Source organism: Drosophila elegans, unplaced genomic scaffold (assembly GCF_018152505.1).
Source record: "Drosophila elegans isolate 14027-0461.03 unplaced genomic scaffold, ASM1815250v1 contig_208, whole genome shotgun sequence".
NCBI classification, from domain to species: domain Eukaryota; kingdom Metazoa; phylum Arthropoda; class Insecta; order Diptera; family Drosophilidae; genus Drosophila; species Drosophila elegans.
In genome coordinates, this window is record NW_024545578.1 from 17,122,042 (window position 1) to 17,145,130 (window position 23,089).

The 23,089-nt window shown below is 44.5% G+C and overlaps 4 protein-coding genes across 5 annotated transcripts; 1 reads left to right on the forward strand and 3 right to left on the reverse strand.

Annotated features, from left to right (window-relative positions):
• Nucleotides 1–360: 360 nt before the first annotated feature.
• Nucleotides 361–4,690, reverse strand: LOC108147521 (E3 ubiquitin-protein ligase Bre1). The gene is made up of 4 exons (XM_017274103.2): nucleotides 4,570–4,690; nucleotides 3,216–4,362; nucleotides 1,901–2,790; nucleotides 361–1,842 (listed from the first exon to the last, which is right to left on the reverse strand). The coding sequence occupies exons 2-4, from the start codon at nucleotides 4,353–4,355 to the stop codon at nucleotides 744–746; spliced, it is 3,129 nt and encodes a 1,042-aa protein (XP_017129592.1). The 5' UTR covers nucleotides 4,356–4,362; nucleotides 4,570–4,690; the 3' UTR covers nucleotides 361–743.
• A 318-nt stretch (nucleotides 4,691–5,008) lies between these two features.
• LOC108147557 (tektin-1) lies at nucleotides 5,009–7,443 on the reverse strand. 2 transcript variants are annotated; one of them, XM_017274144.1, is made up of 4 exons: nucleotides 7,374–7,443; nucleotides 7,042–7,222; nucleotides 6,459–6,971; nucleotides 5,009–5,741 (listed from the first exon to the last, which is right to left on the reverse strand). In XM_017274144.1, exons 2-4 carry the CDS (start codon nucleotides 7,212–7,214, stop codon nucleotides 5,162–5,164), a joined length of 1,266 nt encoding a protein of 421 aa, XP_017129633.1. In that variant the 5' UTR covers nucleotides 7,215–7,222; nucleotides 7,374–7,443; the 3' UTR covers nucleotides 5,009–5,161. The 2 variants fall into 2 exon arrangements, with proteins under 2 accessions (XP_017129633.1, XP_017129632.1); XM_017274143.1 differs by having other exon boundaries at nucleotides 7,334–7,410.
• A 3,775-nt stretch (nucleotides 7,444–11,218) lies between these two features.
• LOC108147478 (ribosomal protein S6 kinase beta-2) lies at nucleotides 11,219–22,531 on the reverse strand. Its single transcript, XM_017274028.2, has 10 exons — nucleotides 21,967–22,531; nucleotides 19,384–19,424; nucleotides 18,592–18,718; nucleotides 18,406–18,537; nucleotides 18,209–18,342; nucleotides 17,955–18,146; nucleotides 17,777–17,867; nucleotides 17,469–17,717; nucleotides 17,293–17,400; nucleotides 11,219–11,743 (listed from the first exon to the last, which is right to left on the reverse strand). The coding sequence occupies exons 1-10, from the start codon at nucleotides 22,075–22,077 to the stop codon at nucleotides 11,453–11,455; spliced, it is 1,476 nt and encodes a 491-aa protein (XP_017129517.1). The 5' UTR covers nucleotides 22,078–22,531; the 3' UTR covers nucleotides 11,219–11,452.
• LOC108147477 lies at nucleotides 12,827–17,145 on the forward strand. Its single transcript, XM_017274027.2, has 3 exons — nucleotides 12,827–14,486; nucleotides 15,627–16,811; nucleotides 16,871–17,145. The coding sequence occupies exons 1-3, from the start codon at nucleotides 14,054–14,056 to the stop codon at nucleotides 17,038–17,040; spliced, it is 1,788 nt and encodes a 595-aa protein (XP_017129516.1). The 5' UTR covers nucleotides 12,827–14,053; the 3' UTR covers nucleotides 17,041–17,145.
• Nucleotides 22,532–23,089: the final 558 nt, after the last annotated feature.

Consider the following 23,089-nt stretch of genomic DNA (forward strand, 5'->3'; position numbering starts at 1 on the left):
AGTTTCTTTATTCATGAAACAGTACACAGAATAAACGATTACACTTACACACAACAAAAAATAAACATACAAAATATTCCATTCTCCTGAACAACAATTTCCGATCATAGGTTAATACAATTATGTATAAATTATAACCAAGTTAGCAGCCCTTCCAAATAAAGCGCGACATTTAAACGGATTCTCCGACATGTTTATACAGCTGGTATCTATGCTACGTTTGATCATTACAATAGGAGTAGTTTACTTAAGAATAATAGGGGATTGTATAAATATACTTAACATAAATGAAAATGAATTGAAGAGAAAGAACCGATACTGGTTTTGGGGATCAGAAGAACTTTGGGTACGCTAAACATATAGTTTTTAGCCATTTATTAGTGTTCGTACATTTAGTTTTCAAATTAAATCATTTAAAAATAGAGTTTGATTTACAAAAACTAGAAGCTACATAAAAAAAACCGCGACATGGTCACGCGGCACTCATAATGAGATGCTTTTGCTTGGCGCAAGAATGAACAAATTCAAATAATTGCCACGGGGAATCTGGGGAGTTATTTGGAGACTACTTAACCAACTATTAGTACGTAGGTAATATATGCATAATGAATAATCCGGCATGAATGTGTGTGACTGTCTCTGCTTGTGTGTGCGTGGTGTGTGGGAGTGGTGTGTGTTTCTTGTGTGTGAATAGGACATGACCGGAACGTATCTTAATTATCGTTACGGGGTCTATCGCTTATCTACTGCAGATATAGCCTATGATAATCGTTGGCGCCAAAGGCGCAGTTGCATTTGGGGCACTTCCGCTGCCGCGTTTCATACCGTGTGCGCAGGCAGTCGTAGCAGAAGACATGGAAACACTTTGACAGCACCGCGTCCTTCCGCTTCACCTTGCACGAGGGACACGTGAGCGTTTCCTTGTACTCGCGGATCTCCTCGATCATCACCTCGTCGATGGTGGTGCCCGACATCTCCATCTTCTTCATGCGCTCCGCCTTGCGTTTGAACTGCGCCAGCTCCTCCTGCAGCCGCTTGGTCTTGTAGGCCTCAGCCTCCAGCGAGCTGGTCTTTTCGGCCACCACCTGTTGTGCCTCCTTCATCTGCGCATGATACTTTTCGAGATGCAGCTTGAGGTCTGCCGCTGACTGGGCGGATTCGATCGCCTTGCGCTTGTGCATCTCCATGGCCTGCTGGCGCAACATCAGTTCCTTCTCGATGGAGGCCACGGTGGCCTGTAGGCTGCGCTCCTTCTCCTCGAGCTTTCGCAGAACGATGTGCATGGCCTCGATCTGCGTGGTGGCCGTGGCCATCTGATCCTCCAGCACCGTCTTCTCCTCGCGCAGAAGCTTGTGCAACTGGTTGGCCTTGATGCGCTCCGACATAAGCTTAAAATTGGCATCGTCCTTTTCGCGCAACTGTTGTATGAGCCGTGAGTTCTGCTCCTGCATGTCCTCGAAAGCCTGCCCAGTCACCTCCATTTCGTTTAGCAACGCCTCCTCCTCGTGGGAGCCGACAAATGGTCTCGCGTAGTTTGCCGTGCCAGGCGCTCCAGTGCCCCACGAATTATCCGATGGTTTGTGGTTGGCCATCTGCTTCTGCAGCTCATACTTCTGCTCCTCCAGTTGCTTAATCTTACGTAACGCCTCCTCGTCGGCCAGCTTTTTCCGTTCCTCGCGCTTACTCTCTTGCAGCTTCTTTAGCTGCTGGCGCAGCTCCTCGATCTCGGAACGCAGCTTCTTCTCAGTGGCCATCAGCTGGACCTTGTCGCGCTGATCCTTCGAGACGCCTTTGTACATATCCAGCAAGAGCTTCATTTCCTTCTGGTCGTTCAGCGCTTTTCTATGGAGCAAGCAATAAAGTTAATCTGATTATGGAAATAAACTGAGAGCAAACTTACTTTAGTTGCGCCTTCAGATCCCGCACCGTTTCGCTCTCCACTGCCTTCACATCCTTGCCTTTTACGCCATCCTTGGAATCTTTTTCGGTTTTGACGGGCGCCGAATTTGTGGCAGATGTCGTTGAGTTTCCGGGCCCAGGGGAGTCCTTTTTCTCGCCTGCGACCGCCTCTCCAGCGCTGAGCTTTTCCTGCTTGATGCCGTCCTTGACGTCTTTTCCACTGGCCTCATCATCAGCTTCATCTTCGGCCGAGGCGTGGTTCTCTTCCTTGATGGCGACGTTGGTGTCGTTGCCGGAATTGGTTTGGTTTGATTGGCCACAGGCGGAGGAGTTGTTGGAATTTTCCTCCTTCACACCCGCCGAGTTCTCCTGCTTGACTTCCTCGCCCGCAGCACCGGTCGCCGCCTGCAACTTGTTGCCTTCGAGGGTGGCCAGCGCTTCGTCCAGCTCCTTGCGCAGCTTCAAGTTGTCCGTGGATGTGTCCTTGTACTTTCGCTTGTAGCGCTGCACTTCGCCCTTGAGCTGGCCATTGTGGTTTTGCAGAGAGGTGATCAGGTGACGCATCTCGCGGTTGATGGGCGCCGTCTGCTCGTTGGCGGCCATGTTCTGCTCGAACTCAATGCGTAGCGCCTCGTATTCCTTTCGAATGAGGGCCAGCACGTCCTCCATCTGGATCATCTCACTGCGGACCTTTTTCTGGGCACTAAGCTCCTCGCTTTCCATTACCTCGATCTGTCGCAGGTGCTGGTTCTTGCTCGTCTGCAGTTGGTTTCGGGTCTCGTCCAGCATGGTCTTGATCTGCATGGACTCGTTGTAGAGCACGGAGAACTGGCTCTGCAGGCACTTGTACTCTGTGGTCTCCACAATAACCGATTCGGGCAGCTGTCTTATCTGGAAAGATAAAGGTTTATAAGATTTATCAAGTGGGAATTATTTTTGCCAAATAACAAAAGTTGCATTGCCTTTCATCGCAAAGCGTTTAACTTTTTGTTTTAAATTTAAAAGTAATTAAATCCTTTTTATGTTTATGCAATGATTATATAATAATCTTGTTTAAATACGTAATTTGCTTTGTTAGATGATAAAATTACGGTCTGAGTGACTTTTCTGTTCAAAATAACTAGAGAATTAGAACAAGTATTAAAGTAACAAACTTAAATGAAGTTTTTAAAATTGAAAATGAAAATAACAAGTGAACCAAACATAAAATAAGCAGTTTAAGTTCTTTTTAACCGGAATTCTCTGGCTTACGAGACCATAATAGTTTCTGACAATAGGTTCGAAAACAGATGTCTAAAATGTTGTCTTGAACTTACGTCCATCTTAAGCTTCTCCACTTCCTTAAGGGTTTCGCGGTGCGTGGCGTGGAGTTTGTCCAACTCCTGTAGTCGGTTGTTGGCCAGCTCGCGATACTCCTCCAGCTCCTTTTGCAGTTCCTCCAAGAGCTGGCTGTTGACGCTAGTGGTGGCGCTGGCGGTGCCCGTGGATGTGGGTGTCTTGGCGCTGTTGGTGCTCTTGTTGGGATCGCCGTAGATCTGGTGGTACGCCTTCAGCTTCTCAATGGCCTCGGCCAGATGGTTCTCCAGCTTGTCGTTCCGGCAGTGGATCTTCTCCAGGTCGTACTGCAGCTCGTCGATCTGGTTCTTCAGCTCGGCGTTCTCCGTCTCCTTGGCGGTGTGCGCGTCCTGGTACTCCTTCATCTTCAGCGACATGGTGTGGAACTTCTCGTGCAGCGAGGTGTTCAGGTTCTGCAGCTTGTGGTTCTCGCTCATGATCTCGATGTGCGTCTGCTTGAGCGTTTCCTCCAGCGCATGGACACTGGCAGAGGCTGTTGAGGCCTCCGCATCGCCACTTGATGGTTGCTGCTCCTCCTCGCCGGCTGCCCCTGATCCGGATCCCGCTGAAGCCAGACTATCACCTTTCAATACATGAGTTATCTTCTCATTGCGTTGCATTAACCTATCAATAACCTGCACGATCTTGGCCACCGCCCGCTTGGACACTTGGACGCGGTTGGCTAGCTTCTCGTCCAGCTCCTCCTTGTCCCAGGTAGACAGCTGGGCAAGGAACGAGGTGGTGACTTCGTTCTCATTCCGGTTCTCCAGTTCGTCGGCCGTCTCGGCATCGAAGCGCTGCAACAGGACGCGGATGTCCTCGTTCAGCTGGTTCCAATACCGATTGACCACATTGAGAACGGCGTCGTCCTGAGTCTGCCGCTTCTCCAGCTGCTCGATGCGGTGCCGCAGTTCCGCCTCCGTTCGCATCCGCTGCTCGATGCGCTGGGCGAGCTTCTTGTTCTGGAACTCCAGCACCTTGATGTCCATCTCCTCCAAGGTGGACACCGGCCCAATCAGATGGGGCTCGAAGTGCACCTTCTTGATGGGCGGCTGACCGGCGGCGGCAGCGGCCACCAAACAGCTGCTCCCGCTGGCGTCGTCGGCGCTCCGTTTCGACATCCTTGCACTGCAAGTGGACAAAAGGGACGAAAAGGACTAATCTCAGTTGCGAAAGCCTTCAGAGTGCCGCATATTGATTTGCCATTCGTGGCTGTACTCCATTTTTTATCGTGTGCGGTGGCGGCGGCGGCGGCAGAGGCGTAAAGCTCCCGCCACCGACCACCGCACCACGTCTTTTGGGTACTCAAAATTTAGGACATGCAATGACACTCACCTTAATCTCAGGTTTGTACACTTTTAACTTAACATTAATTAAGGTTTTCTGTTGATTTTTTACGTTTTGTCAGGCTTCAATTTCATTTCGCTGTGGGAGCTGAATTGCGGTCATACTTAAGATTTTCACACCGATACGGTAACACTTTTCACCCTCGCATTTGCGTTCGCGCTATCGATAGGTTTGTGTTTTCTATCGATTAAGCATAGTAAATACCAAAAATACCAGATCTCAAGTTGAAAATTCATTTTTTGCCGCGAAAAAAGTAATGTTCTTACGGATTTCATTATTTTGCTTTTCTAGTTAAATGGTTTTAAAGTAATTAAATAAAAAAAAAATAAATCAGCCATTTTTTCTATTTCAAAATTTGTAAGAAAAGTAAAAGCAATAAAACCAATAACCAACTGACAAGACCCCAAATCACGAAGCTCTTTCTTGATAACTGGAAATCGAAAGTGAATTTCAATTTATTAAGTAATTTGGGATCGAACACGAAATGCACATGCATCTAATTTGATTAATGGTGGCTGGACTGCGTGCGGGACGCTGATGGCGACTACTGGGGTGCGGTACTGGAAGTAGTGCTGCCCGACTAAAAGGTTTGATATTTGAGCGCCTGTCGCAGAGTCATGCAGTCGACCTCGTCGATCTTGCAGGTGTTCGCCTTGATGTTGATCTCCTCCTCCTGCATCACCTGGACGTGCATCAGGTATCGCATCGAGGCCTTGTTCTCGTTCAGCTTCTGGTTGAGCTTGCAGACGGATGCCTTGAGGGCCTGCAGTTCGTTGTAGAGTGCGTCCTGGACCATGTCGCAGGTGAGCTCCAATCCTGGACGGTGGGCACGATTGCTCAGCCTCGTCTGGCACAGAGTGATGGCCCTCTGCTTGTCCATCATCTCCTTTTCCAGCTCGGTCATGTTGCGCTGCACCTGATGGATGTGGTCCATGGTGTCCTTGTGCTTGTTCTCCAGGCACTGCTTCACGTGCTTCGTCTCCGAGATCCTTCGCTCGAAGGCCTCGTTGGTCCTGTCCGTCTGGTTCTGCATGTCCTCGCACACCTGCTTCAGTAGCAAATCGATGTAGGCCCGCAACTGTCCGGCGGACACCAAAGCCTTGGCGTTGGCCTCCAGATTCTCGTACGTCTGCGCCTGCCACTCGGTCAGCGAGAATTGGCTGGAGGAGGGGGTGGACACATGGGGAAAGACAAGAAACCATGGCAACAATCAGGTCGATTTATACAAATGTGCAAATAAATCGCTTATTGGAAAGTAGTCTCGTGACAACTCTATCCAATATTACCTAGGAAACTGCGATCTTATTATTAGGTTTGACCTTCCTCAAGTCCCTTCAGGAAAGCCAATTATTTAATTAGATCAAAAGATTGTACATGTCGAAAGGAGTAAACTATAAAAACATAGGTTCTAATATTAGATTTGACCTATCTCAACAATATTAGCTAACAAGAGTAACAAAAACCCAGTCTAACTTAATAGAAATATGCTTTGAACTTAAAGGCAAATGGCACAAAATTAGAAACAATAAAAGACCTACCTAAAGTTCTTTAAGGAATATAACATTTATTTACATTTAAAAAACTACTCTTTTAATTACATGCCTATTGCCTATTCGAAAAAATATGTCCTTGACTATTTATAAATATTGTTGAAGATCTGAGAAGATTTATAAAGGCATTTAACATTTTAGTATTTAAACGAATGACTACCTACATTATATATTCCCTATTAGATAAGTTGTGTCCTTGACTGTTTTTAAATAAAATTGCAAACTTAAAAAATGAACAAAACATTATTTTTTAAGCCGAAATATTTCATATTTGGCTAATGAAACTCCTTACACGCGATTCTAGTAAGCCCAGTGTGCTATACCTACCAGTGCTGCTTGGACAGATCTTGACCCTTTGCCAGGTCGTGCTGGAACTCCTTAAGCTTCAAGTTCTTCTCGTCGATGGCCAGCGACTTGTCCTTGGCGGCCAGGTCCTGGTCCAGCAGATAGATGGCGGCGCGCAGCTTGCGGATCTGCTCCTCGGCCTCCTTGAGGGCGGCATCGGCCAATCCCTGGCAGCCCTTGATCACCTTCAGCTCGCGGCGCAGCGAGCGGTCCACCTCGTCGTCGCATAGGTCCACCCCGATCCGGCCCTCCCGCAGGATGAGGCACTGCTTACAGATGGCCAGCGACTTGTCCTTGAGGAACTCAATGCAGTTCAGCACCCGATTGCGGTACGTGTTCAAGGCCTCATCCTCCAGGGCGGCGGTCTTCTTCTGGCGATTCAACTCGTCCACCAGGAACCGGATCTCACTGGTCCGCTCGCGCATGTGATGCTCCACCTCGCGTTGCCAGTTCTTGGTGGTGTCCTTTGTCTCGTCCACCACGCGACGCGATTCCCTGGATTAGAGAGAGGGTGACCAACTTGAATCCGCTCCCAGGGATCGCACTTCACTCCCGATATACTCACTCCACTATCCGCTCGGCCAGCTTCTCCTGGTCGCAGGTGATCCGAAACTTGATCTTGTTGTTATAGTCCCAGTCCTCCTCGGAATATCTCGGCGGACACTTGGCCACCGGGCCCAGATGCTTTCCGGCCAGCTGGAGGCCCGTGATGCGGCGTGACTTCAGGTTGGGCAACATCTTTCTGGCTGAAATTGGATTGGATTCGATTAAGATTGCGTAAGAAATAAAATGTAGAAGAAGCTCTTGGTAAGAAGTTTAACTGTCACTGCAAAATCTCTACACTCGATTGTCCCCACCTGGCACACTTCTCGAGACCGGGCAGGAAATTATGTGTACCTGGCTGGATGGCTGCCTGGCTCGGAATCTCAGCCGGAGTCGGAGGAGAGTCGCTGGCGACCTGAGTGGCCTGCCCTCCTCTCCCAGGGGCTTCGTTAAATCGATTCATGCTAGGGAATTTACGGTTGCCTAGCGGTATTTATTGTTATGTTGCTTATCCCCCCACCGAAAATCCTTTAACATACACTACACAAAAATATGGTATTTAACCTATTGCTCACATATCCAGAAATATATTATCATACTTCGAAAAATCTTGTTTTTAAATTTGAATTTAAATATCAAAAGGATAGAAACTGTTTTCAAGCTTTTAGAAATAATACGTTTATTATTTCTGAAACTCTTAAAACTTATTTAATGTGATATTGGCATAGAGTGAACGTTTGTAAATAATATTAGTTAATAATATATATGTCTATTGTAGGAGCTTAATATGTTATCCATTTATTTCGATATAAATACCTTTTCAAACCATGATTTTCAGGTGTACCAGTTCCATCCGTCCGTGTGCATGTACTTGTCCAATGCGCTTGTGCCGTGTGTCACCTGGCAGTCAGTCCAATTGGGAACACGGAGCTGAAATCCGGCGAAGGAGTCGCCGGCGGCTCCGCCAGCTGCTCCTGCACCTTGTGGTCCCGTCTTACGGCATGTCTATAAATAACTTTATGACCAGGGGGAGTCCCCTTGAGCCAGTGGCTCCTCCTTGATCGATTTATGCTAACATACTTTCGCTTTTGCGCCTTTGTTTTTTTACTTGGGCTGATTCTTCATACTTTTTACTTTATTGCCAAGTTTTTGGCATTAATTATGCTAATCAATGGCATTTGCGTGTGGAAGTGGGAAAGACTAAAAATAAAGAACTGCCAATGATTGGTTTTGGCATTTCAACTAGCAGTTTGAGAGGACTTGGAAGCTTTAGTAACCACTTAGAAAAACAAAAGTGGTTTAAAGTAAAAAAAAGTTTTATTTTTTGATTTAAATTCATTTAAAGTATTAAACGTTTTAAATAATAAACAAATATTAGTTTTTACAAATTGTCTCAACCCAAGTTTGGTTCAAATGCACTAAATCAGAAATCAAAACAAGTTCGGATAATGATAGTGATAAATAAATTTTGAAATCTGGTCTAATGGGATTCTCAAACCAACACATTTAACGTCTAGTTCGACAAGCACAGTTTGAGAAGCACTGACAAGCCCCCATTAGCTGGTGACTTCAGCTATGAAATTCCCAACTTAAAAGCTCTCAAAGCTTTTAAGTGAATTCAAACGTATTTCAATGTTTGTTTTCTGTAAAATTAAGTTTTAATATATTACGATACACATTTGCCATATACATCTTTTATATCCACATAGTCGTATATACGCACTGCGCTTACAGCTAAATGATAGAAATTTACAATTTAATTAACTAGGTTCTCTGGCTGTCGACGTTACAATGTTTTGCTCTTTGTTTTGGATTTCCGTGTTTCGGCTTACGTTTGGCTTCAACGATCTTATGGCTTATGGCAGCTCGTCCAAAACTCTTTGTCGACTTGGCTATTTTGGTATGCAGTATGCAATTAGGCCCGCTTTTGGTGGACTGTCAACAGATGTGGCGACGCCCCCATAGGACTAAATAACTATAATTAAGCCTTGTGTTGTCTCGCTGTTTCTGTGCTTCTTTATGGTTTATTAACAGTGAACTTTGAAATTCTAATCTGGCTTCATCTCTTCTACTTCCTGGTCGCCCACCCACCCGGATAAGTACAATGCGGAATCGGTTAATTACGTGGTTCAATTAGCTGGACTGTACAGTTTTTTGGGGCTCTTGGCCTGAACTCAATTATTGGTGCTAGACCTTCGTAACATAACCCTTGATCGATCGATCGATTGATCGGTAGGCAGGTCGATCTGTGATGGAGGATCTGTTTCAATTGGTTAACTTGGCTATCTACGATTTTCTGTAACTCTCTGCATTTAGTGTTCCTGGTGTTTGGTTTCGCCCTTGGTTTTGGGTCTGGTTTAAATTCATTTACTTGCGATTTGTTTGTTTATTGTAGTTGGTAATAATTTGTTGCTAGTGTATCTTTTGTTACTTCTTGTTTCCTTTTGTGTGTAGGCAGTGTTTCATCATTTTGGGTTATTTGTTCGATAGTTATTCGCTTCCTTTTCCTCTTCGTTTTTTTTTTTTAAATTTTTTTTACATATTTCTTGCCCTTAGCACTTTGCCCTGTTATATCTAACAATAAAAATAAGACATTCCTTCCACGAATGAAAACAGTTTCATTTTTGGTTTATGTTTGGGTTTTTTTTTCTTTTCTTACATTTAAAAAATGATTGTTTAATTAAATACAAAATACATTTAGCCGTAAACAAAACCAAACACAAAGAAATAAGTGTACAATGAAAAAAATATATGTTTTTATATATTCTGTTTCCTAATTTCTCGATTTATTTTGTTAATAGTTTTTTGTTTCTGTACTTTAGTTGGTAGTTTATCATTTTGTTAAGTTCTTCATTTGCATCGCACACTTTTTTAGCTGCTTGTAACAAAAATAATTGCTTCTGAGGTATTTATTTTTTGTTTATATAAATATTCTTTATACACATAACCGTTATAAGTATTTAGGTTTTAGTCGCTTTCGTTTTCCATAGTTTTTCATGTTTTCTATTCCGTTTTATTTCCGTTTTTATTCTGTAGTTGTCTTGTCTTTTTAAACAATTCAAAGCACCTTTTGATTATATTTGACATTGTAATTTATTTTTGCTTTTTTGCGTTTCTGTAGACATTTCCTATTTTCTCGTTCCTTAGGCAAATACAAAAAATATGAATCAGATTGATACTGAAACGGAATATAATCAAAGTACATAAATCGATTGTATACATTGTTTTAGATTCCCCTTTTTGGGTTTATTGTTGTGGCAGCGTTTAGCTTCTCAGTACGCGATATTATTTAGTTTCTTTTTACTAGCTTGAATTCAGAAATGCAACCGAAATCGAATTAGACCAATTCTTGGGGCTGACTACGAAAGAGGGAGAATTCTTCTGGGGGTGGTTATTGAATACAAATTGGCTATGCGAGCATGTTAGGCCCAAAGTCGGGTCACTTTTTATAATCGAGCTGGGAAACCTGATACTTTATATATTTTATTTTATAGTTTATTCTTTAATATTCTAGTTTAGTTTATAATTTACATTTCATTTAAGTTTGTGTTGTTGGCTACGCTGCAGTTGTCCCTAATATCTAACGTCACTATATGCCTACTGAAGGTGTTTGAAATGACAAAATCAACTGGAAAACTGTTCGACAACAACTAAAAAAAACTTTAAAGAACGTGTCTAGCCAGAGTAAATATACTTGAATAATGTGCTTGTGGCTGAACATCAGTTTGTAGACCACAAACTCACTTGATTCGCATGTATATACTTTATATAGAGCTATCTCGCGAATACAGACCTTTCTTCGTAATATAAATGGTCTGCTGTCTGTTTCGATTGGAGTTAAATAAGTGTAAAAAGAAATTAAAGTGTTGCGTGTACATTTGAACTAAATTGTGTAAACCTTTTTGCCTATATAAAAATAAGTGTAAGTATAATATTTATACATAAACACGGATAAGTTTAGATTTGGGGGTTACGGGTTACGGGTCGGGTTGGGTTGGGTTGGATTGCGATCTCGCCTACCATCTCTCTAGGTGTATATAGTTATAGCTATAGCATATGCTTATGTGGATGTCTCTAACTGTAGTATCTAGGTGTATCCAAAAACGAACGCATCCACATCTGCCTCGGCATTATCATAATCATCGAATAGCACGATCCGCGTGCGCTCTCTTTAACAAAAACAATTCCGCACACGAACCACAGAGGTCATGTGCTCCTCCTGCTGCTCCTTCTGCATCCTGGTGATCGTCCGGCTCATTCCGTATCCTTAACCAAGTCCACACTCCACATACGTCATAATAGTAACTGTCAATTTCTGATTTTTGGATGGGAAGAAGGGGAAGGTGGTGGGCGTGCTTGTGGTAGTGGTAGTGGTAGTGTGACGGGACGGGATGGGATGGGATGGGCTGGTCGGGAAGGTGGCGCTCCAGCCTTTAGACCATCGGCAGACCCTGCTGCACGTCCATCATCTCGTCCTGCGCCGGCGAGGGGCGTGGCGCAAATGTCTGCATATGGTGAGGGGGCGTGGCCCGGGCAAACATCCCGGATCGCTGCGGATGGCCGTGCATGGACATCGGGGCATTGGCACCCACATTGGCCGATGGGAACTGTAGCCGGAAGCTGCTATCCGGCAGCTGGCGAGGTGTACGTCGTGGGGAGCGTGCCGGCATCCGGTTGGCCCGATGCATGTCCTCCAGTATCGAGGGCGCTACGTAGGTGAAGCCCTGTGAAAAATGACAAAATTAAAACCTTGAGTTGCTTGCCATTTAGAGTGTGACGCTATCCCCCCGAAATCCCTGACCCACTTGTGCGGTGTGTGTGCAATTGAAATCGGATCGGGCAACTACAACTACAACTAAACTCGGTAGTCCAGCTCGATTCGATCCGATTCCCGTCTTGAATACTAATAATGCCCCCACTGGCTTTCGGTGCAGGGATTATGCAAGCCGGCTGGCTAAGCTGTGCTCCATGTAACACACATTTTACATAATTTTCCAGAGCCGCCGAGGAGAGACATTAATTAAATATATGTCTTAACGAAATCCACCGGCAAATGCAATAAAATAAATAAAAGCCGCCGGCTGCCGTGTGTCTGTGTAAATTCCCGCGGCACGGAGGCTGGACACAAATGCGCGGCGATGTTAGAGGAGTAAGAGGAGGAACTGCAGGGGGGGCAGTGGCACCTGTCGCTGCCAGGTGAAATGTACGTGAGAGCGCCGTCGCGTTAATTGGAACTGCGATCGAGCGCTGACCCACTAAGGCATAACAACTCGAGGTGCGTCGAGTGAGCCAGCGAAGCGATGAGAAAGTTTCCATTATCCATAATAAAGTTCTAATTGGATCCCAGTTTGGGTCTCGATGAGGTGCGATATAAATCCGCTTCTCGGTACGGTTTTAGAAACCTTGATCTTGGCCTCTCACGTGATGATTGGCTAAGCATCATTAAGTAATTAGCAAAGATGTGATCTATGAGATAACCGAAAGAAACAGTTCTTCTCAAACTGTTGGTTAGAGAGTTTGCCAGCCAGTTGCTCTCAAAGCTGACTATTCATATTGGTAGAAACTACTTTCTTTAAACTGTACGAAGGTCACAGAATTATAAAAAATGTTGGGTGTAAAATAATGAAATAAATTTATAACAGGTATTCCATAATAACAAAATAATAGAGTATTTGCGTTATGCTAAGATTTTGAATGATATCAGCAGAGTAAAATATAGCAAGAAAACATTAAAACTCAAAATTACACAAATAAAAATTTAAATTAATTTAATTTAACTTGTTGGTTTAATTACTTTAGGTGTTTTGTTAAAATAAAGTTAGCTCATTTAAGAAAGCTTCTGGTTCACTCAAACCGTAAGGTTCAATACCTGTACATTTCCGGCTGTCCAAAGACTCCAAAACCTTAATTAGGCAATATTTAAGTTCACATTTAGCCCACTAATCCCATAAGGCCATAAGCAAAACAAACTTTACACAGCTTAGTGAGCCCCCAAAACGCCGAACGAAAGCAGCTCAAGGGTCGTTCGATTCACCTGGTCTAAACCAACTCAGATGTTTGTAAACAAATAAAACAAAAAGCGGAGAGAAGAGAGAGGAGGGATAAAGAGGGGTGCTCGGTGCGCAATTGGCTTCAAATTGCAGCGCAGCAAGAGTCGGAGCGAGCCAAACCGAGTAAGCCAAATCCGGCGACTTGGCCACTTGGCTGCACTCATCGCCAGTCTCACAGAAACGCTCAAAGCGTTCGGACATCCAAGCACAAGCGGTGCGAGTCTCAGCCAGACAGAAAAATAAGAAAGAAAACAAACCCAAAACCAGGCGACTTGGAGTAACTTTCGTGCCTCGTGGTAGAAAACTCAAACTGGAGAAAGGCCTAGACCCACAGCTCATAAGCATTTTATTTTTTTTTTGCAACCCAGCCAGACAGTCAGTTGGCCAAAATAACCGCATTTCACCGACCATAATGCGCTGACATTGATTCTGGGCCAACGTGCATTGTCATCGGTGGTTCAGTGGTTCAGGGCTATCGGGATTACCAGTTGGTAGACCCTAAAAACCAGTTGAAGGGCAACGAGACCAGCTAAAAGGCGAGAGAGAAACTCAGCGCGCATGCGTGCACGTGCATAATTCACTCAAACTCTTTGAGTTTTTGCTTACAAAACTGGGACAAGAACGAGCGTTCGCTGTGCTGCTCAAACTGTTGGTGCGCGGAAGTGTTAAATTTGTTATAAATAATATTGCGCAACATAAGTACCAAAAATAAAAGATACATAAATGCGCTAACTAACCACAATAAACGAAAAATGTGTAAGAAATTTGTGAGCAAAATTGGCAAACTGTCGAGCTGTGTGAAAATAATAACAACACGGTCGAGCCAATAACACAAAAGCCACGCTTTGTTCGTGACTCGTGGCTAAAAGCCAAACAGCCAAACAACCAAACAACCAAGCGAGCCAATAAATAAACACTAACCAAGACAGGCCACAAAAAAAAAGAAAAAAGCAAAGCATATAAAGGAAAATCATAGCGGGCAAAATGTCCAAGCAGTTGAAAATAAATTCACTTTCGTTGCTGCATTGCCTGGCAGCGCTGCTCTGTGCGGCAGCGCTGCAGCCACAACAACCACAGCAAATATTGCAGCAGCGACAACAGCAGCAATTGCTAGTCCAGCAGCAACAGCAGCCACAGCAGACACAGCAGCTACAGCAGCAGCAATTGCAGCCAGCAAGTGTTGCTGCGACATCAGCAGCAACAACTCCTGCAGGCAGCAGCGACATCAGACTTTTGAATGCAACTTCAGATGGTGCTGTCACCACCACTTTCATCGACAACACCAGCAGCAATGCCAACAGTATGACCCACAACGTCCCAAATAATGATGCTGCCTCCTTCGAGCAGCAGCAACAGCAACAGCAACAACATCAAACGTTGCAATATGCACATATCTCGGCATTAGACAAAGAAGTAGGTATGCATCAACAAAAAAAAAAAAAAAGAAAAAAAAGAGTAGCAAAAAATAAATCAATACTCTACTGCGAATGGATTAACAAAAGTATGCTTGGATCCTCAGGCAAAAGCGATTTTCAATGACATACCATATTAATTTTATTTGTTTGTAATATGTAAATATGTTGTTATTGATTGATAGTTAAATTTTGGGTATGGAAAAGGCGAGTTTCTTAGGAAACCTACTTTAGTCTTTAATCTACCACGTTTGTGGCGAAAAAAAAGAGTTGTAAAACAAATGGTGACTTGCTGAATAGGATTTTAAATAATTGTTACCCATTTTCTGTAAACAATTGGTAATACAATTTCTGTCACCTTCCTAGCTGTACAAGCAAATTTCAATGACATTTTAAAATATAACCAGTGACAGACTAAAATTCTGTTGTTCATAGCAATCTATAAGATTTGAGAGTCATGTAATAGTTGAAACCATTGTGTATAGACTAAGGCCGTGCCACTTTCATTAAGGAAAAGTCAAATTGTATATCGTTGCTTAGTTTAAATTTACTCTACGAATTTAGAACAATTATGTTACGAGCTTAGGGCCGCGTTATGCCACTTTCCTTCGCTATTCACACTTCCCACTAATATGGTTTGATGGTGTGACCAAGAGAAATTTCCGTCACGATTTAGTCGAACGACTTCATCGTTTGGCACTCGCTTATTGCCAGGGAGTCATCACCTCATCAGGCGGGTCTCCAAGTGCGTATTTATATGGAACAGCGGTAGTCGGACGGGCAGAGCAGTCAGCTCACCTCTGGTGGCGTTAAATTTTGCGAATTAGCCATAACAAACATTACCGCTACCGACGACGACTTGAATCTTTTTTTGGGGGCCGACAGTGAGGGCAGTGGAGCGGGCGGAGCACCTAGCCAAGTCGACTTGATGGCCGCGCTTTAAGTGTGAAAGTGAAATTTATTACACTTGAAATTGAAAAAAACGAAAATCAGAGCTAGTCGAGAGACAAAGAAAGGGGGGCGATGGGAGGGGGGGCCAGTGGCCGAACAAGTTGGGTAATTCCGTGCGGTTCGGGCGGCGCTAATTAAAAACGAAGCGATCCGTGCTAACCGAGCCTATCTGGGGCCTTTCCATCTCATTGCAGTCGAGCGCCTGATCAAACAGTGGGCCCCCATCGTTTGGCTGGCACCCGAGGAGAAATTCATGCCGCTGGGCGTGGAGGAGTTCCTGCAGTACGTCCATCCCATGGACAAGGACAGCAGCTTTCGGCCGGGAGTTCCGTTTAGGGACTACTCAACCAAGTCTCACCTGGTCACAAACAACGAAATCCAGGAGCTGCTAGAGAACGACAAATCTTTTCTGTACGGTCGCAATCCCAATGAGAAGCCGGTGCCCATCTATGGAGTTGTCACCATGTGTCCCTCTAGAAGGGAACCAGTGGTGCCAACTCCTCCACCGGTCAGCACACGAGCTGCTTACATTCCCGTCTCCATTGATCCCCTCGAGCAACAAAATGACACTGTAAGGCGGTCCTCTAGACTGTTTCCACTTTTTCAGCGGGTTAAACGGGAGGCACAGGCAGCTCCGAAGTACAGTGCACTCAACGAGTACGAGGAACTGGTGATGGAGCCCACGCAGATGCCCCAAAAAGACTCCGTTCCAGAGTCGGAGCCGGAAAGCGGAGTGCCAGTGAACAACTTCATTGCCAACCTGGCGGATAATGTCAAGTTTAGCGGTGGCACCGACTCCGATGACAACCTGGAGGAGAACAGCATTGGGCAGCAACCGGAACAGGAGGCGAATCCAGGAAAGGGCACGTTGCCGGGCTTCCATGTAACTTACTGGATGTTTTATCCCTACAGCCAGGGCAAGACCATGTGCACCGTGAGCTTGGGTCCCCTGGGAAGGATTCCCTTCCCCGCTGTCTATGGATATTGTTTGGGGAATCGCAAGGATATCGGTAGCCACGTTGGCGATTGGGAGCACATGAGCCTGTATTTTAACGGCGATGCCGAACCGCAAGCCATGTATGTATCCGCCCACGATGCGGGTGCCTACTACAGCTACAATCGGCTGACGGGATCCTTTGAGTTCCGCCGTCAGGAGACACGCAAGGGAATCCTACAGCGCCCTAACTTTCCAAAAACAGTGACGACATTCAAGAACCATCCGGTTCTGTTTGCCGCCAAGGGTTCGCATGGTCTGTGGACTGCGCCAGGGAAGCATCGATTTGTCAAAGTAGCGCGCCTTTATGACATCAATGGATTTGGTACGCCATGGAACACTTGGAAGGCTGTGGACATAAGCTATGAGAACTTGAGATCATATGGTGAGTAGAGCCTACTATTTTCTTGCATCCGATCTGAAAAGTTTTGTATTTCCCAAAAGGTCGTTCACTGGTACCAGATTGGCTCACATATCGCGGCAAGTGGGGCAATCCCAAGAGCAATTGCCATCCTTTCCGGCGAATCGGACTCAATTTCTGTGAGTTTACCGACGGTCCCACGGGAATACCGCTCAAGGAACCCCACTTTCAATGCGGTGCTGACTATCGCTGAGGAGTTACTCGGAAAAAGGGCCCTTGCCTAGCCTTAGACTAAAGTATTTATTGTGAAAACCACCCAAAAAGATCCCCTAAAGATTTAACATGAATCAATAGTAAACATAATTTCTAGATTTCTTTACTGAATTAAAGGGGAAGAACTTTGAAAATGTGTCTTAACACATTTAAAACGTATTATCGTTTAAGTAATTAGATAGAAAAGATCTTATTTTTTTATTATTTCCCCCTTGTCATTGTCTCTACTCACTTGGAAAATTAAATTGGCACTTTCGCTCAACGTCGTATCATCAGGTGAGTCCACTGGAATTTGTCTTGTGAATCTCGTGTCGAACTGTGAGACATCGTCCTCGCTTCTCTGTTGGTTTAAAGGTAGGGATTAGTGTTAGGTTACTCTTGATCGGTGGCCAATATGGTGCGACTTACCAAGAGCGGTTTTATAGGCGGTTCGAGGCGTCTGGCAAGCACATCGTCCCAGTTGACGTGCTTGAAGAACGGATGTATTTGCACAGCCGCCGCATCCTCGGGACCGCTGCCAAGGCGCTGGGGCTCCTGACGCTTCATCAGACGACGCACCAGATCCCTGGCTTCGGGTGTGAGGTAGGCTGGCAGATTGAGCTTGGCTTTCAGAATGGTCTCGATGGTCTTCTTTCGGTTCTCGGCGGTGAAGGGTGGCTAATCGAATTCAGTAATTATACGAGGGCTCATAGAGCTGGGGTAAGCTGTGAACTTACGACTCCTGTGAGCATGTCGAACATAAGAGCACCCAGTGACCACCAGTCGACTGCTTTGCCATGGCCACTTCTGGTCAGGATTTCAGGGGCCCTGCAAATGAAGCGAATTCAAGTTATCTTAAAATTCAGTACTTCCCGAGGGGGAAAAGAATGGAAAAAGGCTTGCGGGCGCACGCACATGTACTCAATTGTGCCGCAGAAGGTGTGGGTGACAATACCCTCTTGTATATGCTCCTTGCACAGACCGAAGTCGGTGAGCTTTACATGTCCCTGTGCATCGAGCAGTATGTTCTCGGGCTTCAGATCGCGATAGATGATACCCAGTTTGTGTAGATGGCCCAGGGCCAAAATGATTTCGCTTAGATAGAAGCTGCAAGACAATGGGAAATATTGTTAACTGACTTTATATACACTTCGTTATTGAATAGCTACCATGTGGTATCCTCCAAGAAGATGCCCTCGCGCTCCAAATGCATGAACAGCTCGCCGCCGCTCAGATATTCAAGTATAAGGTATAGCTTTCCGTCTGTCTGAAAGGCATAGACCAGCTCCACTATGAAGGGATGCTGAGGGACATAAAAAAGTACAGATTAGAAGGGGATAAGATAATAATTCTAAAACGAACGCACCTTGACTGCCTCGAGTATGTTGCGCTCGGCGCGTGTGTGCGCAGTGTCCTTTTGATTGGTCACAATGGATGCCTTCTTGAGCACCTTCATGGCAAAATATTTGTTGGCATCTCGTCCAGCGGTTTTGCGCACCTGAAATGGCGAGATTATAAGTGATCAGTGATCCTGGTGGAGGCAGCAACTCACCTGAAATACTTTGCCGTAGCCACCTTTGCCGAGGACCTTCTTGAGCTCAAAGTCCTTGGGTCCCAGCTTAATTTTGCCTGGATTGACATTCTCCTCGCAGAGCTGTATGGTCTCCTGGCCCTCAGTGCTGTTAATTGGGAACGGGGAATTAGGAATTGGGGTTAGGGGACTGATTTAATTGTTGTCTTCTGTTCGGTGGTGTTTGCGTCTGTGTCGGCTAGCGTGGGAAAGAAGCAGCCCACGTGCTATAAATAAATCCCATGGCGTGCACGCGCCAATCGTCACCTCCATTCTGGCCTGCTGCTCCTCCCTCCCTCCCGGCCGGCCATCAGCCATCAGCCATCAGCCATCTCTCCCATTATTGCCGTCGAGTGTTTGCCGTGAGTCTTGTTTACACACCAAACTAGCTAGCTGGCTCATTGAAGAGGTGGCCAGGAACCGAGTGACAGCTTGTTGGTAGTCAATAGCAGTTGTAAACACTTCTATGCCCTGGTCCGTTCGTCCGTCCGTCCGTCTATTGGTCCCTTATCATCGTCCGAAGTGCGTCTGGTCGGGATCAGGCCCTGAGCCAAATCAATCAGATGTTAGCACTGCCGGCGTTCCCAGTGTGTAAACAAGTCCAGACTGATAATTGGCAATTAGGCTGCTCATTTGGTCGGCTTCATACGTTTTTTATCTGCTCAGCTGCTTGCAGAGGAAGTTCGATGCGATCTAGCCCCTTACCTCCCCCACATTCCGAGAAAACCACAGTCACGTCCTCCAAAGTGGCGAAATTACACTGGCATTACTCACTCTTGGTGCAGATTAATACACAATTCCGGTTCTAGGTCAACCTGCAAACGAGAAAAGATACGGAGAGGGGGTGTGAGTCAGTTGGCGCTTACTTGCGAGCATAACTGCCAGCGGAATACATGCGAAAAAATCAACAATTAATCATAGTTATTGCGAACTTGAGACCAAACAGCAGAAGGGAAAGTTACGTAGCATACGGCTTCAACGAAAACTTAATGCTCTACATCTTTAGATATTTTGGCTCTTACAAAAGAAAACCTTTTAAACTAGACTTAAAGAAAAGATCTTTAAATCACTCGGAAATTTTGTATAAAACTTAACAGGTGACAACAATAATTACAAAACTCGACTTAACTAAGGTATTTATTAACAATTGAGTTATGAAATACTTTAGAAATAAATTTATTAGTAAATATTTGTATTAATACATGGAATTAACACAAATTTAAATGAAAGAAAATGATTAAAAATAAGAAGAAAACAAATTGCTTAAGTTCTGTCTTGAATTTCCTTGCCCACTTAAATCTTTGCATGCCGCAGCCTAAGTCCCCCTTCAATGTTACCCTACTTTCAGCATTTATTTAAAGCAGCGGGAGATTCCGATGAATGGAGAGATCGCATCGGGACAGACAGGGGCTCGCTCTTGCGGCTTGCATACTGGCCGCCTTTGGAGTCTGTGACGCCAGTGAATTTCTCCCCCTTTCGATCTGCCCACTCACACGGAGGTATTTACACAGAGAGAAAAAAAGCTGAGAGAGACTGTCTCACACAGACATACTTTTTCTGCACGCACACACACCTTTTCTTTAATGACAAACTAAATTTAGAACTCGGAACAATGCCAAATAATCTGCCGGCGATGCTGGCGCTGCTCCGCCGCCCCAGTGGATCCATCTCCTGTCCCCCAGATGCGGTTGCTCCAACCGGGGGAAGGCCACAGTTAGGGGCGGCAGAAGAATCAGCAGCAGCCGCAGCTCTCGTCATGCCTAAAATTTGTATAGAACATTTTTGACTAAAGTTCAATTGAATGGCGGCATCGGCATCGCCGTCTCGACATCTCGTCGCACAGCACATTAAAAACTGGTTCACCTCGTCGGCGTTGGCGGTGAATTCCAATTAACGAATCCATCATAATTTATAGCGCTCACACACACAATTCGATAAATAGGCGAAGGGGTGTGCGCGCTTGCGTAAATTACATTCGACAAGTTGTCGAAAGGGGGGCGTTATGATAAGAACAGAACAGGCATTTTAAAAGGGCTCTCCAGCTCTGTGATTCCCTTGAGAGCGCAAACACTAAAGAAACCAACCATACACGGAAGAAAACAAATCAAAGTTATATCAATAAGTTTTGAGTATGATATTGAAAAGCTTTCTGAAAGCCTTTAATTACTATTTTAATAATCTAAAAATTTACTTGATAATCATTTTCTCAAAAGTGAACAGATAAAGGCGTTCCTATGTTGCACAGATCATTTGGAAATAAGCCTTTCCCAAAATTAAAATTTTGTTTTTAGCTAAATGTACAACTACGACCATTCTGAAACGAATGCTGTTTAAAATTTAAATTTATAAGTCGATAATGAAAGTCTATCTGGTGTTAATTACTCCGAGGCTATTTAAAAACTAAAGCTTTTTTAAATGTACGGGTAATTTGGTTTAAGAAATTATGCAGTATTATGAATATTTGCAAATCATTACAAATTACGTTTGCAAGTAAACATGTAAGCTAATTTTGGGCCATTTAAACCTGTCGAATCGATAGTCTCAGCTTTGAAAAGTATAAAAGTTGCCATAAATCAAGTAGTATGATTACATGTGAGGTATTCTAACATTAAAACTCAAATGTTGATTATCTTAAAGGAAATCTATTTTTTTAATGAATATAGCTAACGATGTCGTTTATTATTTCCGTGTAGGTTTATACTATACAATTGAAAGGCAGTGCAGTTACAACTGGTTCTGTGGAACACCCTAAATATTATAGTTTGGCACGATCACTCGATCGCCTGCTTGCTTTCCAACATTTTGTTGTGTTCTCTTATCAGCGCGGTGAGGTTTTTCTCATTTTCTAATTTTATATTGTCCGCTGATAAGCAATTTCGTTTTCTAAGTGGAAGTTTAGACTCTTCCGTCTCTTTTCTATCCACCTTCGCAGTTGTTGCATTTATACAGTGGTGGACTGAGGTGGGGAGGGGGAAAAGGGTGGTTGAAAACTATGGAGTGTGGCTGATTATTTTGAAGGACATTACTTCGATTGGCCAATATCATCGATGGTTTCATAAAGAGGTTTTGGATGGTGGATCGTGGGGAAATTTCCGTATAATGAGTGTACGTGCTGAATAATCTGCGGCTGAATGACGCCAGACATTTGCGCAGCAGATAAGCCGAGTTTGCAGGGTGTGTGGATATACTGTGAGAAGGGGGTGTGGATGGAATTGGGATGCCCAGACGAGCGAAAGGAAAACTGGCAGACAAAGCAGAAAAGGTAAACAAAGAGGGAAATTCCGACCGAGTGTGTGTGGGGGAAATTGTTGCTGCGTAGTTTATATAGAGTATGGCATGGATGTGGGACTATCTTACGTCGTCCAGTTCGATCCTGTCGTCATCGGAATCCCGGGCCTTGTCGTCCTGCAGCTCCAAGTCGTGGAGTTCCAGGTCGAACAGCTCGCTGGGATCGCTTACGTCCGCCATTGTGCTGTGGATGCGGATGGATCGCCGCTGCTCCGCTCCTGAACTGGGCGCTCCTCTCGCGGGGCGGAAGTGTTTTATTTTGGTCTTTAGACTACTCTGTTTTGTTGTAGCGCTGGTTCAGATGGAACAGCAGTGCCGATTTCGTAGCTTTCGTGGCCCGAAGGTTATTGTTTATTAGTTAATGGCAATACAAATACACACACACTGGGGGACACGAACCAACACAACTGCGACGCACGCACCACGCACCCACACGCACGCACACTGCTATATATATAGGTATTTATCCTGCCCACGCGCGCTCTGCAAGTCGCAGATCCGCCAGTTATACGCAATTGTTCGCGAATGCCTAATCGCAATGCAGTAATCAGCAATTAAAATGCACTTTTTCTTTGTTTGCGAGTGAACACGAGGTGATGTGCTAGAGTGGCCAGACGGTGGCTACCTGCTACGCGCGAGCGACCAGGCACTAAAAATGGCCGCGGAAGGTGCCAAGCGATAGTTGCGGTTACGCGATAGTACCAAAAACATCGCGAAACTGGCAACTGGGTCTGGCAACTCTGGGTGCGTTTCGGCATTTTTCAACTACTATTTAAAAATATTTAATTTTGTAGTACAAATTAAAAAAAAATAATACATCGAATAATTTGCTCTTTTGATAACACATTAATAAATTTATAATGTACGTTTTTAAATTATTTTTAATCTTATTATTGTTTGAATACATATTTTAATTTTTAGTGGAAAACAATACAATTGTATAATTTTTTGTATTAAAAAAAATAACTGACAGATATTAACAAACTATTTGGGTTTAATTTTATTTCGAAAATATTTGTCTTATTTCGCTGACTTTTCATTAACAAACCCGATTTCGGAATATGGAGCTAATTTCTGCGAATTTTTGACAAACCGCGACGAAGGCTACCTGAATAATCCCTCAACAACCTTTCCAGGTAAAACTGTTTGTAATCGCGTCTTTTATTCACGTGCTAGTTGACTTAATTATATA